This window comes from Microtus ochrogaster, chromosome 24 (assembly GCF_000317375.1).
Source record: "Microtus ochrogaster isolate Prairie Vole_2 chromosome 24, MicOch1.0, whole genome shotgun sequence".
NCBI classification, from domain to species: domain Eukaryota; kingdom Metazoa; phylum Chordata; class Mammalia; order Rodentia; family Cricetidae; genus Microtus; species Microtus ochrogaster.
In genome coordinates, this window is record NC_022024.1 from 28,652,533 (window position 1) to 28,667,844 (window position 15,312).

The following is a 15,312-nucleotide window of genomic DNA, read 5'->3' on the forward strand; positions in this document are numbered from 1 at the left end:
ATGGAATCTCAGAGTTGTTTTGATTTGCATTTCTCTGATGACTAAGGATGTTGAACATTTCCTTAAGTGTCTTTCAGCCATTTTAGATTCTTCTGTTGAGAGTCTCTGTTTAGGTCTGTTTTCTATTTTTTTTATTGGATTATGTGATCTTTTGGTGTTCAATTTCTTGAGTTCTTTGTATATTTTGGAGATCAGACCTCTGTCTGATGTGGGTTTAGTGAAGATCTTTTCCCATTCTGTAGGCTGTCGTTTTGTCTTACTGACCGTGTCCTTTGCTTTACAGAAGCTTTTCAGTTTCAGGAGGTCTCATTTATTGTTTCTCTCTGTGTCTGTGCTGCTGGGGTTATATTTATAGGAAGTGGTCTCCTGTGCCGATGCATTCAAGTGTACTTCCCACTTTCTCTTCTATGAGGTTCAGTGTGGCTGACTTTATGTTGAGGTCTTTGATCCATTTGGACTTGAGTTTTGTGCATGGTAATAGATATAGGTCTCATTTTTCTACATATTGATATCCAGTTATGCCAGCACCACTTGTTAAATATGCTTTCTTTTTTCCATTTGATATTTTTTTTTTGCTTCTTTATCAAAGATCAGGTGTTCAAAGAAGTGTGGATTGACATCCAGGTCATCTATTCGGTTCCATTGGTCTTCCTATCTGTTCTTATGCCAGTACCAGGCTGTTTTCAGTACTGTAGCTCTGTAGTAGAGTTTGAAGTCAGGGATTGTGATGCCTCCAGAGGTTCTTTTATTGCCCAGGATTGTTTTGGCTATTCTGGGTTTTTTTGCTTTTCCAAATGAAGTTGAGTACCGTTTTTTCGAGCAGACAGAACATTTTATCAAAGAAGCAAAATTTGTCAGGATGATTCGGCGTGAGACTGCGGCCAATACTTACTTTAGTGATTGGGATTTGGGTGTGATGGCACAAGCCATAGATAGGCAGAGAATCTCAAGTTAGGGCCAACCTGGGCTACACAGTAAGTCCTGTCAAAACATAATGCCCACCGGGCGGTGATGGTTCACACCTTTGATCCCAGCACTCTGGGTGGCAGAGGCAAGCTGATCTCTATAAAGTCGAGGCCAGCCTGGTCTACAGAGTGAGTTCTAGGACAGCCAGGACAGAGAGACCCTGTCTCAAAAAAAAAAAAAAAAAAAAAAACAAAACAATAAAGCAACAACAAATGTCACCAGTAGTGTGTAGGGACACAGAACCTGAAGGAAGGACATTGAGTAAATCTTAAGTGTTCTAGTGATTCCTAGTGTCTTTACACACTGCTAGTGAAATCTGAAATTTTCATTTTCCTTACCAACTAGAGAAACGGATAAACAACAGCCCAACTCAGCTCACTTCTGCCAGAAAGATCTCAGGCTAAATCCAATTCTGGAGGTAAGACGACATCTAGTGTTGGCAAGGTGTCACTGCACTCTGTCAGGACAGTGGCCACTTGGATTTCTTATTTTTGGAAATAATATTGTTTGGCTTTGTTAAATGGCCAATTCTCAAAAATGGTTGGTGTTTGTTTGTTTCTCCTAAACTTTTATATGTTTAGCATGATTTTGGAGTAACCTCAATTCAAGTGTTAATGCCACTGTTTTATTTTAACCAAAGTAAAATACTCAAAGCAATAGATAGCATGGCTCCAGGCAGGACATTTTTTGAGAAGCTGTTTTTCAGTCGTCGGGATGAGAAGTCAGTTAAGATCACTGAGCAAAGATGGCAAAATAATGCTTTCAGTATGTGGCCTCCAACCTCCTCATGGAAAAGGGGAGTTTAAACGTCTCTTCCCAGGGGTAATGCCTTCAGTGAAGGAGAATACAAAACACCCTCTGTCCAGCTGTAACCTCTGTGAGCATCTTTGTTCTTTCTTAACCTTTAGAGTCAGCCTCAGCAGAATCAAACCAAACCAAAGCCCCATCTTACGATGAAAGAAACCTTTTTACTTTCCCCCGAGAATGTCCTACAGGGCTACCTCCGTTCACAATCAGTTTATCAGCTTCCAGACAGGTACACTGGCCACGTCCCACAAAAATGAGGTCTGTTTATTTGCCATGCGAACAACGGCTAAGGGGTGAAGTAGAAGCACGGACAAGAAAATACTGATGCAGCCGGGCTGTGGTGGCGCTCAGCACTCAATCCCAGCACTCGGGAGGCAGAGGCAGGCGGATCTCTGTGAGTTCAAGGCCAGCCTGGTCTACAAGAGCTAGTTCCAGGACAGGCACCAAAAGCCACAGAGAAACCCTGTCTCGAAAAACCAAAAAATAATAATATAATAAAATAATAATAATAAATAATAATAATACAGCCTAGAGGCTAGCAGAAATTAATAACAAGATTGCTGTAGAATGATAACTTTTTCTATCTTTTTTTTTGAAGATTTATTCATTTATTATACAGTGTTCTGCCTGTGTCCCTGCTGGCCACAAGAGGGCACCAGATCTCACGACAGATGATTGTGAGCCACCATGTGGGTGCTGGGAATTGAACTCAGGACCTCTGGAAGTGTAGCTAGTGCTCTTAACCACTGAGCCATCTCTCCAACCCAACTTTTGTCTTTACTGGTTCTCAACACCCAAAGACAAATACCAGGTCTTTGGAACATTGCAGTTAAGATCAAATGCTGTGTCTCTACAATTCCTTGTACAATTCATTTCTACAATGCATTAGGGACATTTTTTCTAGTGTCTTGGACATTAAAACACCACCCAGGCTCCCCGAGGTTAGATATCTTGGGGAGTTACACTCGGGTGATATTCTAGAAAATCCCACAAGCTTCCTGTCACGCAGTGAGTCTATCTCTCAAGTATTTATCTATAATGTCTTGCTCATTGGTACTGCGCTATGTGTTGGTCATGGTGAGATTAATACTCTTTTTTTCTTTTTTACGGTTTTGCCCAGGTTAGCCTCAAACTCATGATAATTCTCCTGCCTCAGCATCTCTAGTGCTAGAAAAACATGATTCTTTAATATAAATTTTAGTTATATCTTTATTCATTTTGCGGCATGTGTGGATGTTTCTTCTTCCATCAGGTGGGTCCTGGGTTTGTGGGGATCAAACCCAGGTTGTCAGGTTTGAGGCCCAAGAGGGAATTCTTGCCTGGTATTGTAAATACGGTGGTAAAAGATTCATCACAGCTAGGGAGGTCACAGGCCCTTGGGGGTGGGGAGTGGGAGTGGGGGACCTGATACTTTTTGCCCAGGGTATGCTGAATGGGTTTTGCTAAATGAGTATGCTGCCCATTTGTGTTTATATGTATGTATGTATGTATGTATGTATGTATGTATGTATGTATATATGTATGTATGTATACACACATATGGGCTAGTGCTGCCCTCTTTGTTGGTCAGAGACATTCCTCTCTGCGTTGGTCAGCATTAATGCCGACACTCATAACTGGTCAAAAGTGCTGAGAATTAGTGACTAGCTAGGCTCACCCCCTAAAAGGGACATAGACCTCCCACCAGGCTCGGCAGTCCCTGTAGAAGAGGGGAGGGGTGTGTGGAAAGACAATAAGAGCTGGTGGACGGGGAGCAGCGCCTTGCAATGCCATCTTCTGGTTATGACGTTGACGATGTGGCCATTGACCTTAGGATCTTACTGTAGCTGTAGTTCTGTCCAAGATCAGTCAGCATCCCAGCGGGAAGCCTGGATCTAACTCAGTAGGTTACTTTTTAAAACAAAAGGGTGTGGAGTGGGAAGGGGTGTGCTGAGGGTGCCAGGGGGAAGGGGAGGGGAGATTTGGTTTGGATGCAATCAGGTGTTGGAAGATAAAGGTAGTCTTTGAAAAAACAAACCTCACTTTATGCTTTCCGAGACATAAGCTTGGCTTGGCTTGGCTTACCAAGTGATGCGCCAGGAATAGAAAAGCGAGGTACTGATTCATTTACCTCTATCTTCCTGGAAGCCATGGCCTTTGGTTAAGCTTGCACCTTTTTGATGGTCTCTGGGCCACCTCCAAGTCAGAAAGTCTCTGTGGCTTGCTAGGGAGTCATTTAGGATGCTTTTTTATGCAAGTCATTTTCTTAGTTATGTTTTTCTTTTTCAGAGAACAATGGCTAAGCTCAGCTCCAATGGAATTCTCATAAATTCCAAATTAGTCATGTTTGCATTAATGCGGGTTTAATCACAATCCAGGACAAGTGGGTAAGAACAGAGCGCCCCCTTCCCCACAATATACCACGAGCATGGAAAATCATCTCACGTGTTTTACAAGGCTCTCTAAGTCCTTTGCAGGCTGCAACAGATAGCTTACTGTAAGGAGAAAAACACTAACAGGCATCTGTTATGGGTCTAATACACGGTATTTCATCACCTACAGAATTAAGTTAGAAGTCAGACTAGGTATCCCCAGGGTTCTGAGCTTAAATTTTATGATTTGTCAATTCAGAATTAATAATTGAAGTGTAGTTGAGTGCCAGGACCAGTAATTAATTGTTCTTATATTACCATGTATTTTTTAGATTTTTTTTTTCAATCTTATTTTGCATTACAGCAGTGCCTGGTGCCCACGGAAGTCAAGAGAGAGAGAAAGAGAGATGAATTCCCCCGGAGCTGAAATTTTGGATGGTTGTGAATGTGAGTACCGAGAATCAAACCCAGGTCTCCTGCAAGTGGAGCCAACACTCCAGCTCGTTGTCAGCATATTTTAATAATATAATTGATAGTCTTTAGGTCTAGGCCAATCTGAAATCTACTCGGGAACAATTTTTGATTCATATAGGGTTAGGTCTCCCGATAAAGAAAAAAAAAAAAGAAGTACTGTTTTTACACAGGCTTCCTATCACAAGAGAACCGGTATCTAAAACATTGGGATTATGGGAAAATTAAATGGGATTCTGATCGATATCTTTCCATCCGTTAGATTAACCCTGGATGGGTTAATTCCCTACATTCTTATTTAAAAACACACGTAAAGGGACCGCCCTGGTCTCTGGAACTGGCTAAGATTAGAAATCAGAACGACAGAGGCCACCCCGACTCGACTTGACCCGGTCTCAACCTCTGTACTGACCCCACTTCGGTGCCTTTCTCTTGCGCTCAAGTAGAACCTCTGTACTGACCCCACTGGGTGCCTTCCCCAGCTTCTATTAAAAACCGGCAAGTGGGCATTCTAAAATAGAGTCCTCTCGCGTTAAAGGGGACCACGCCAGGGGCGCTCCCCAAGTGCTGCATCTGTGGGAAGGTGAGCAGGGACCTCCAGAACCCGAACTCGTTCTCTCTGCTGAAGGACAGAGTAATAAACCTGCAATAGCAAAAACAAAACACAACGAAATAAAACAAAACAGCAAAAAAAAAAATAAAAAATAAAAAAAAAACCCCGTCGGCTCTCCAGGGAGAAACAGAGAAAATCCTTGCGGCGAAGCAGAAAAACCCGGGGCGGTTCAGTTGCCCCACTTTAGACGTTGCGTAACACTGAGATGCAAACTCGCGCTGTCCTCTGGTTGCCAGGAGACAGCGCCCGCCATCTCCTCCAATCAGCAAGCGCGTTCTTTGAGTCCAATCACCGAAGCCGAGAGAACGCGGGCGGGAGGTGAAAGGTGACGCCTTTACTTTTGGCGGCCATTTCTCCGAGCTCTGCGCGGTCCGGGTCGGCGGCTGCTGCTCCGGTCACGCACGAGGGGTTTGCAGCGGCGGGGTCTGCGGCGAGCGGGGTGTAGCGCTCGCGGGTGTTCGCGATGGTAAGGAGGACTTGCCCTGCGGGCAGGGCGAGGGGGACGGCCCGGCTTGGCGGGGCTTGCGGCGGGCAGCGCCGTCCATTCATCCCCATGAGGCGCCGCGCGGCTGCACGCTCGCTCCTTCTCCCCGCCCGGCGTAGGGAAGCCCTGCAGCGCGCGCCCCGGACCCCTTCCCGTCCCCGAGTCCCCCGGCCGCCTTTTCCCGCGTTGTTTGGGGCCACAGGGAAGGGGTAAACTGAAGCGGGGTTTCGCTCCCCGCGAGCACACGCCACAGTGCGCCTTCATCATTCCGTGAGGTTGACACCCTAGCTCATTGTTCCCTGGAACCGAAGGCCCGGGCCACCCCTTCATTCATCTGATGCTGTTCTTAGGGCGCCAGGGACTCATGCAGACCCTGCAGTTTCTCAGGTGTGGGAGGGAGGCTACAGCCCGTCCCAGATGTAAGCAATTGGCGTGTAGTGGCCATCGCTAAGCGGGAAGCTGACAGGATGCCCTGGGAAGGCGCCTTGGGAAGTTAGAGCGCCGAGGAGGAGCACTCCTCTTTAAAAGGTGGCACTTCACCGGAAATGTAAGTGACAGGAAGAGCAGGTGGAAGTGTGTGTCACGCGCGAGCCCTAACCAGAAAGTAGATTGACCAGTTGAAATCCACGGGAGCCAACAGGTGCTTGCAATAGTGGTTTTGAATTAAGGACCGCTCATGCTGACACGTGCTGGAAGTGTTGGCTTCTCGCCCTTGCAGAAGACCTAGGCTCGATTCCTAGGTCTCTCAAGGCCTGTTAGGAAGTTTGTCTCCTTCAAGCGCAGTTGGAGAGCATTGGAGCGTTTTTTAAGCCAAGACATCACATGACTTGATAGATGCTTTAAAAATACTGGTTGCTTTGTGGATGATAAATTATAGGCAGTGGAAATTGGCTACTGATTTAGATCCTGCCCTCCAAGATCCCCTCATCTTAGAGTTTAGTAACCAAACTTCTCAATTTCTTTGGGATGATGGATGAGTAGATTTGGGATTGTTGGTCCTGAATTTAAAGGGAATTATTGATTTTTGCAGAATAAGCTTGATACGGTTGCATTGAGAGGCACTGGTCATGATAAAAACTGGAGACCCAGTCCTGCCTCCCACAGTGAAAGTGAACCTGATTTGCCCTCTGCATCTTTCTGTCGTTTTGCATTGGGCACTCTTGCTTCTTATGTCTGCAGCAATCTCCTCAGACGAGTGTGGGTAGTGGGTAGTGAGTAGGTATTTGGGGGGGGGGGGGGTTGTTGTCTCAACACTGCTTGGAATAGAACCAGTGGCCTCTTGCATGCCAGACCAGTGCTTTGCCATTGTGCGTGTTCCACCCCCACCTGGTATTCAGTATTTGATTGCTTTGTCAATGAGTTAAACGTGAAGTTGACTAAATGGGCATTTAAATATATCTGACACTCTCCAACAAATTGTAACATGCCGGTGAATCAAGTTGGCCCTAACTAGATGCCCCTGAAGTCTTGCTTGATGCTTTGGTAGAGAGTTGGGTGGTGAAAGCTGAGCTAAGCAAAAACAATCCAATGGTGCTTTTGTTGTCTTGCAGAGTTTACCCCTCAATCCCAAGCCTTTTCTCAATGGACTGACAGGAAAACCAGTGATGGTGAAACTCAAGTGGGGAATGGAATATAAGGGCTACCTGGTCTCTGTCGATGGCTACATGAACATGCAGGTAAGCCCAGGAGTGCCGGCAACAGTAAGACTGTGTATTTCACCGTCTCCTCAGAGGTTTACTGTGACTGATAAGTACACAATTAAACTGACAAACAGAAAGCAGAATTGAGGACTAAAGTGCCCTGCAGGGAGGATGTTGAACTGATGTGCTTAGTACTAAGACCCAGGATCAAACCAGAACCCCACCATGAACTTTACTATGACAGCCAAAGAAAGAAGAGCTTTGGCGTCTGGTTTCTGATACCATTTTATTACAGAAACCAAAACCTCCCAGCACTTCCTTTTTCAAAGAATCTATAAGATGGGAAAACAAAATAAGAAACTTCAAAGAATCTTTAAGAGAAAATTTTAAATTGTTTTAATGAGTTCTAAAAACACAGCATGAAAGCAATTCGCTGACAGCATTTTGTCATGGAACAGAAACACGAAACAGAAGAACTGGAAATGGACTGTGCCGTCACTTCTGTAGTGATTAATGGTGTATCCCTGGCTAGCCTGGGACGTACCATGTAGACTGGGCTGGTCTCAAACTCATAGTCATCTGCCTTTGTCTATTTTTTTTATTTTTATTTTTTGTTTGTGGTGGTTTGGTTGTGGTTTTTGCCCAGGTCTTAAAGGTTAGCTACATGGATACCTTAACCAGAAACCCAGCTAACAAGCATATGGAAGTTTTTGTTCTGGAAAATTCTTGAAATGAGTCATTCACAAAGGCTATAGAAAAATCACAGTGAAAAATACTGTGGAATTAGTGAGGAAAGTTCAGTTTTATGAATATGCTGAAAAACCACAGAGTGGTGTTTTAAAAGTAAGTTTTGTTCTACCCCAGCACCTCATAACTCAGTGTGGTGATGAAAGCCTGTAATTCCATCATTCGGTGATAAGAGGTAGGAGGACCGGAAGTTAAACATCATGTTCAACTACATGGAGAGTTAAAGACCAGCTCAGAATATATGAGACCACCTTATATTTGGCTACATTTCCTAAATGTAGCTTCCCCAAGTTACAAAATGTATCTGAGTGAGCCCAGATTCTGAGTTGCCTCATTTAGCCAAAACTTACTGTCTGGTTGGTACTGTGATGGTACTGATTGGTTCTTGATTCGGTGGTAGGAGATGATAATGTAACATATAATCAGGTGTGATACACAGCACGATGATAAAGCAAACCAAGGGGCTAGAGGATGCAGTAATAAACACGGCAGTCTAGCTTCTCTGAAGAAGCCATGAGCATCCCGGAGAAATCGCCTCAGTTGGAAAGGGCAGCAGATGCAAAGCGTCTGTCCACAGGCATGCTTGGTGCGATCAGGGTGCACACAGCAGAGTGGGGGTCAGAGAGAGCTTCTTCAGCAGTGGTGAGGGGTTTGGATTTTATACACGATGGGAAGCTTTGGGACATTATTGTAATTTAGAAGCCAGTTAAGTGTTGGGACATGTAAAATCAGTGGCTCTTCATGTATTACATCTGATAGCAATTATACAAAATGAATAGTCTCACAAACATGTTTTTGGTGATAAGTTCTCTAGGTGTTTTGTTTTCCTCCAGAGAAGAAACACCTAGCGGGTTTTAAATGCCTTACACCACATCTTCCTATTTTTCATGTCCACCACCTGTTTATGAAGGAAGAGTCCTTCTCTTATTCTGCCCTTGGTGGTCCCATATGGCATTGGTAGTGGGTTTTTTTTAAATATGAGAATGCCAGCTAAACATTTTAAATTTAAAATTGGAATAGTGTTTGTCTGAAGTAATTTTACAGATGATTCTTGTCTTTTTTCCTCCCCAATGAGTACATGAGTTTTTCAAAATCTTCTTTGGTCAATATATTTTAGTCATAGGTTTTGTACACCCATCTTAATATGATCCATAATGTTTTGCTGTGAGAAAAAGTTAATGTCTGATTCTTTGGATTTTTAGAAACTTTCAAAGCTGTTATGCCTTCTAGATGTTATTTCTGATTATCAAAGTGGATCAAAGAAAGCTTCCAATATGAGTTATATTTAGAAACTTTTCAACAGGCTTTATTATATATTAGTTTTGTACCATGCATGTCTTAATACAGAAGATCCAGATACAAGAGTAATAGAAAGCTAATTTTCTACTTACTAATTACGATACAGCCTGAGTTGTTGAAGTCTCGTCTCACTGTGCTCTTCTTGTGCAGTTATACTAACATCTTTCTCTCTGTCTAAAGCTTGCAAATACAGAAGAATACATAGATGGTGCGTTGTCTGGACATCTGGGTGAAGTTCTAATAAGGTAATGAGCGCGTTTGTGAGAGGAGTTACTGGTGAAACTCAATCCGCTTAAATCAGTCTTTTAGTTCGGGAATTACTTTAAAGGAAAAAGCCAAAAGATTTAACAGTTCTCTGCATCTAGACTTTAGAAGCCTTTGAAATTACTAAATTTGTTGGGAGATTTCAGTTCATCCTCAAGGTTTTTCTACTGTTGATTACGTTTCCGGGTCCTTAGCTCTAACCTGTGTCCTGGGTTACAGAACTTTGAAGTTTAAGTCTAGCTGCTGAGGATTTGTTGTATTCATTTTCTAGTATGAGCATCCACCTCTATTCTGATAAGTTGTAGGTGTGATTGTGATGACAGTGCTAGAAGCATGTGCCGTGTGCTTTTAAACATGTCTGTATAGCACCAGCAGAGGAGGGTGACAAGCTGAGTTAGTAACCGGTTTGAAAATGGAGCAGTGATGATCGTGCGTGGTTTGAGTGAATCAAAACGGACCTTTGTTTTGTTTACAGGTGTAATAATGTTCTTTATATCCGAGGCGTTGAAGAGGAAGAGGAAGATGGGGAAATGAGAGAATAGCATCTTTGAGGTTTTTTTTATATATATGTATTTCTATACAATAAAGATTTGGGTTTTTTCAACTTGACTTGTGAACTATTTCTATGCAGACACGTGTATGCAAAGTGCAAATGTTGAAGCAATGAATAATCATAGAACTAATGCTTCGAGAGCCCCCAGTTTTATTCAAGGTGACTTTTTTGGTAAGCCCACTGATTTCATTTTTTTCTATAAAGGATAAATAAGTTTGTGCTTTAGAACTTTTCTGAAGGTGAGTTTCAGCCATGGTAATTTTATTAACCGAGACTTAGCTGTGTCGTTTAAGGTTTCCAAACCACTTTAGCATGCTTAAAGTTAAACATTTCCTTAGTATTTATATTTATTGTATTAATAAATTATATCAATATAGACTAATGTACATATTGTAGCTAAGTCAAAACATGAAAACAAATAATTACGGAGATAGAGCATAACACAAACCGACATTCAAGCTAAAGGCGTGTGGTTTGTTCACTTAAAGTTGTCAGAGCTTACTGTGAGATAACCAGTCTCATGGTCTGAGGCCATAGTCTATAGTTTGTACGTTTTAAGCCTGTCCAGTTGTTTTCAGAATAGCACATTGTTAAAGTGTACATTCGTAGCAATGAACTTCCTTATTGCTTTAGAAAATATGACTAAAATTCTCATGCTTTGAGGGAGGGAGGTCATTCTGCTATAAATCATGCTTCCTATAATCTATCAATAAGGTCCTTTGGATGTGTCTGCAAAGGGGACACCCTAAAGTACAGTATTTCTTAGCTCATGGGTGATGGCACTGAGTAGTGGCTTTGCAGAAGAAAACAGTTGCCATGCCTACTCCTGTAAACTTCAGCTTTGCATCACTGAACGCCAACATCGTATAAAACATTTGCTAATTAAATGTCTTCATGCTCCTGTTCAACTAAAAAAATACTCTTCCTCCTGTGTTTTTGTTCTTGTATCACCAATTAAAAGTAACTCCTGTTTACTATCAGATCGAGGTTTCGAACGGTAGATCAGTCGTCTTCCCAGCTGAAACAGGAAAAACAAAATAATTTTCTTTGGCATAACTTTTCTGTTGCAGTATGTAGAATGTCAATATTGAACTCTTTACATGAATAAAATGGCTTAAAATAGAGTTATAGGAGATGGATAGAACCTGCTAGATGTCCAGCATGCTTGGCAAATGGGGGCACCTTTAGAATACCGAAGACGGTGGAGTGATGAACAGAAAGTTAAGGAGCAGGTAGCTCAAATACGACTGGCTAAGAGAGCACCGTGTTGGCCACTAATGTTGCCTTCCCTAGTGCTCTCCCTGGGTTTCCCCTCAATGGCTGCGAGTGGGTGCTTTGTTGAGCCTGTTTGAGAAAACCATTTTAATTCGTGTTCTTGTTGGGTCTTGGAAGTGTTTGCATTAGGAGCTTTTAAGGAAACCTGTGATTCATACCTCTCCTTTCTCTGGTGAATGTGTGTAACTTAGGTGTTTGGGTGAGGGAGCTGCCATGTTGTGCTGATCATGATCGGAATCCCCAGTGTGCCTCGGAAAGGTGGGCGGTTCTCATGTGGACTGGACTAGGGACCATGCTGGCAGAACACAAACCTTCTTCTTGGGCTGTGCTACTGCTCTTTCCAGAGCAGCTCTTAGCCGCTCCTCCTGGTGTCTTTGCTTTTCTCTCATCTTCTCTTCACGCAGCCTGTCATAGGTAAGGAGGTACATTCTTATTAGAAATTCATAAAAAGCAAAACATCTACATTTGTCCCCCCCCCATGGGCCACAAGAGGGCGCCAGAGCTCAGGACGGATGGCTGCGAGCCCTGCGTTCAGTGGGAATCGAACTTGGGGCCTTTGGCAGGAAGGGCGATCGGGACTTGAACAGTGCTTAACCGCTGAGCCATCTCTCCGGATGGCTAAACATCTACATTTGTGTTGCTTGATAATGAACTATCCACGTGTAAGGTTCCCATAGCGATGGCTTTGAATATTTGGCAATGGCAAGGCATTTGATTTCATCATTTTAGAAAAGTCCCTCTTCCCAGTTTGGTCGGAAGCAAGGCCATGCCTTCCCCTCTCCAGCCCACTGAAGTCCTTTATACCACAGCTACTTTAGCTCCCAGCTACCTCCCTCACCTGCTTTTTAAAGTTTCTCAACCTGGGGGTCAAACCACTCTTCACAAGGGTCACATATCATATTTACATTACTATAACAGTAGCAAAATTACAATTTTGAAGTAGGAACTAAATAGTATAAACTGTACTAAAGGGTCGCAGTATTAGGAAGGTTGAGGAGAAAAAGTTCTTTTGAAAACTACGACTGTGTGCATGTTACTGTAGGAAATAAGTTATAATTTACTCTCAAGACTGTTGCTACTATAAAAACCTGAGGCCATCTGTCAGAAGCCATCCTCCGCTAAGATGTTTGCTTCATATTCTGTGAGAGCTGTCACCTTCATTTTTACATGAGCAGATGGTATCCCTGTGCACCAGTAATAACAATATCAATGGCTAGCATGTCACACATGCTCAGTGCTTTTACATTGATTTGATGATTTGATACATCATCCCTATGAAGTAAATATCACAGCTGCCTACAAAGCAGCCTTAATGAGATAGACTAGACAGATGTTCCCTGCTTACGTCACAGTGGTTGTAGCTAAAAGGGCAGGCTCCATGCCCATATCTGCCACACCAGAACCACAGTGCTCACCTGCCCCTCTGTGCCCCTTCGCTAGAACATGAAAACTGACTACTTCATCGGCATTCCTTATGTGCCATGTGATAGCAACGATGTTATGCTATCACAGCTCCAAACGAAATGCCTACGAAAACCTTTAACTTGTAAGGGTGAGGATTTTGAGGATGATGACAGTCCTATAAGGCTGTCCGTGGGAGGAAATGAGCAAGAGTGTGTGTGCCAGCTATGTGTCCCAGGGGAAACCCCTCACCGAATAGCGCTGAGCTTCATGCCATTCCTTCCTTATACACCAACTCACCCTGTGGTCTTCTAACGGTAGAACCTGCCCCACAGTGTCGATCCTGTACATGATAGCCCTTGAGCCGTGTTCATATGACTGGAGACCCTCCCCACAGCCATCCTGGTTGGGGTAGTTGTCCCTGCTAAACTATTTTCCCAGCTCCTTTGGTTCGGAGTGCTCATTGCCTGTAGTAACAATAACACTAGTTTCTCAAGAATATTCTCTGGGGAGGTGAGCATGGGTTGACCCTGCGCCCCAGTTGCAATGCCACGTAGTGGTTGCTGACGGGGGTAGGGAGGTGTGGGGGGGTTACACAAAAGCAGCCACCTAAGCCATTGGCTATACTGAGAAGAGTATCAACATACTTTTGCCGTCGCTCCTTCTGTTTGATCCTTTCAATGGCTTCTACATTTTCTTTGGGAATAGTTTCGATGAGGTCACTCAGCTCCACCAGGCGAGACTCGACTTTGATCAGCTTTTGAACTGCGTTCAGGCTGCCGACCTCAGCATCTCCGATGCAGACTCTGTAGACTTGATTAATCTTTTTACTAAGCGAGTCTATCAGCCTTTCCTGAGCTCAGGAAGAAAGCAGAAAACATTCTTTCACTATTCACTGTCAGTAAATGCAAAATTCCACTCTACCGTGTTAGCAATGAAAAGTCCTTTAAACCCAGGGCCTAAGGCATGGTAAACAAACGTTCTTTTGGTTGAGCTACACCCCGACTCCCTAAATGCTTTAAAAGACAGATCAGTACCCGGGCGGTGGTGGCGCACACCTTTAATCCCAGCGCTCGGGAGGCAGAGGCAGGCGGATCTCTGTGAGTTCGAGACCAGCCTAGTCTACAAGAGCTAGTTCCAGGACAGGCTCCAAAGCCACACAGAAACCCTGTCTCAAAAAAACAAAACAAAAAAAAAAAGATCAGTGAGAACATGTAGCAGGGGATATTTGTGCTGTAGTTTATAGTCATTACAGTGATACCTGAGATTATATTAAAATATATACAATATTAAAAAAAATATATATATATACAATATTTACAAGCATGTGTATAAAACATTCCCTAAATGTTCTGAGAGCAGACAAAATATCTAAAATCGCTGTGCTACCAGCGATATAATGGTGTTCCTCCCCCATTTTTATTACACTCACTAAAGTCCATACTGCTATGTGATATTTATTTGCATATGTGCTCAGTCCCCTTCTTGAGGGGGAATTGTAGGGCAGGGGCTACCGTGTACCCCTAAATCAGTGTCCTGCACATATCTACACACTTAATAAATGTTTGCTGAATCAGTGAATGCATTCTTTCAGAGAAGCGCGTGTCCAAGCAAACGGATTCCTAGGCTGACCAAACAGAGCCTTTTAGGAGTTGAAAATCAGAACTCTCCACGGGGACGCCATTGCTGTATTCTACTCTAAAGAAGTTAGGCCGAAGCCCGCCAATCCCTGTAGCTCGCCACTGCGCTCTTTTACTTGAAGTTGCAGTCTCTTGAGCTGGTAGATAACTCGGGAGAGGAAAGATAGCATCCTTTATCTCCAGAGGGACTCAATAAACTTCTCAACAAAGTAAATCGTTTTCCATGTACGTTCCTGCCCCGGGATCGCACGCTTCTGCCCAAGAAGATGAAAGTCACCGCACAGTCAAGGAAACCCCACCCGAGGCCAGTGGACTCGCACCGCTGGGGAGACCTAGCCTGGACCACAGGTGCCCCACAGAGCCGCCATTGGCCTCAGGCTTCCAACAGCATGTCGCTCCGCCTCCTGCTTTAATAAATGTTCTGAAGATCCTAGCGTCTCACTTTCTAAATACTTACTGTATATTTCCATTTATACTAGAAGAACCGTCTATTTTTTTTTAAGAAAACTTAGGGAAATACAAAACAATACAAAAGAAAATCATGAATCCTATTTACCGTGAAGGCCTGTCTATCTGTCACCATCACAACATAGCACTTATTTTGTTTCCTAGTTATAGACCCACACATTCTTTTTAGAAACCTTGGAGACAGCTAAAGGGCAGAAAAATATAAAAGGGGAAAATGTGAAAAGACACCACCAGTGTGTGTGTGGGTAACACACTACATAAAAATCTTGCCAGAGCCGGGCGGTGGTGGCGCACGCCTTTAATCCCAGCACTCGGGAGGCAGAGGCAGGCGGA

General features: G+C 43.6%; 2 protein-coding genes across 2 annotated transcripts in view; one reads left to right on the forward strand and one right to left on the reverse strand.

Annotated features, from left to right (window-relative positions):
- The first annotated feature begins 5,545 nt into the window (after positions 1–5,545).
- On the forward strand, positions 5,546–10,251 carry Snrpf (small nuclear ribonucleoprotein polypeptide F). The gene is made up of 4 exons (XM_005358156.2): positions 5,546–5,674; positions 7,243–7,368; positions 9,559–9,623; positions 10,118–10,251. The coding sequence occupies exons 1-4, from the start codon at positions 5,672–5,674 to the stop codon at positions 10,182–10,184; spliced, it is 261 nt and encodes an 86-aa protein (XP_005358213.1). The 5' UTR covers positions 5,546–5,671; the 3' UTR covers positions 10,185–10,251.
- A 76-nt stretch (positions 10,252–10,327) lies between these two features.
- The window catches only part of Ccdc38 (coiled-coil domain containing 38), a 46,277-nt gene continuing 41,292 nt past the window's right edge, over positions 10,328–15,312 (reverse strand). Inside the window, exons 14-16 of the mRNA XM_005358157.3 lie at positions 13,519–13,724; positions 11,782–11,875; positions 10,328–11,213 (exon numbers count right to left, since the gene is read on the reverse strand). Of these exons, the coding sequence (XP_005358214.1) occupies positions 11,100–11,213; positions 11,782–11,875; positions 13,519–13,724 (414 nt within the window). The 3' untranslated portion in view covers positions 10,328–11,099. The remainder of the gene's footprint in view (positions 11,214–11,781; positions 11,876–13,518; positions 13,725–15,312) is intronic.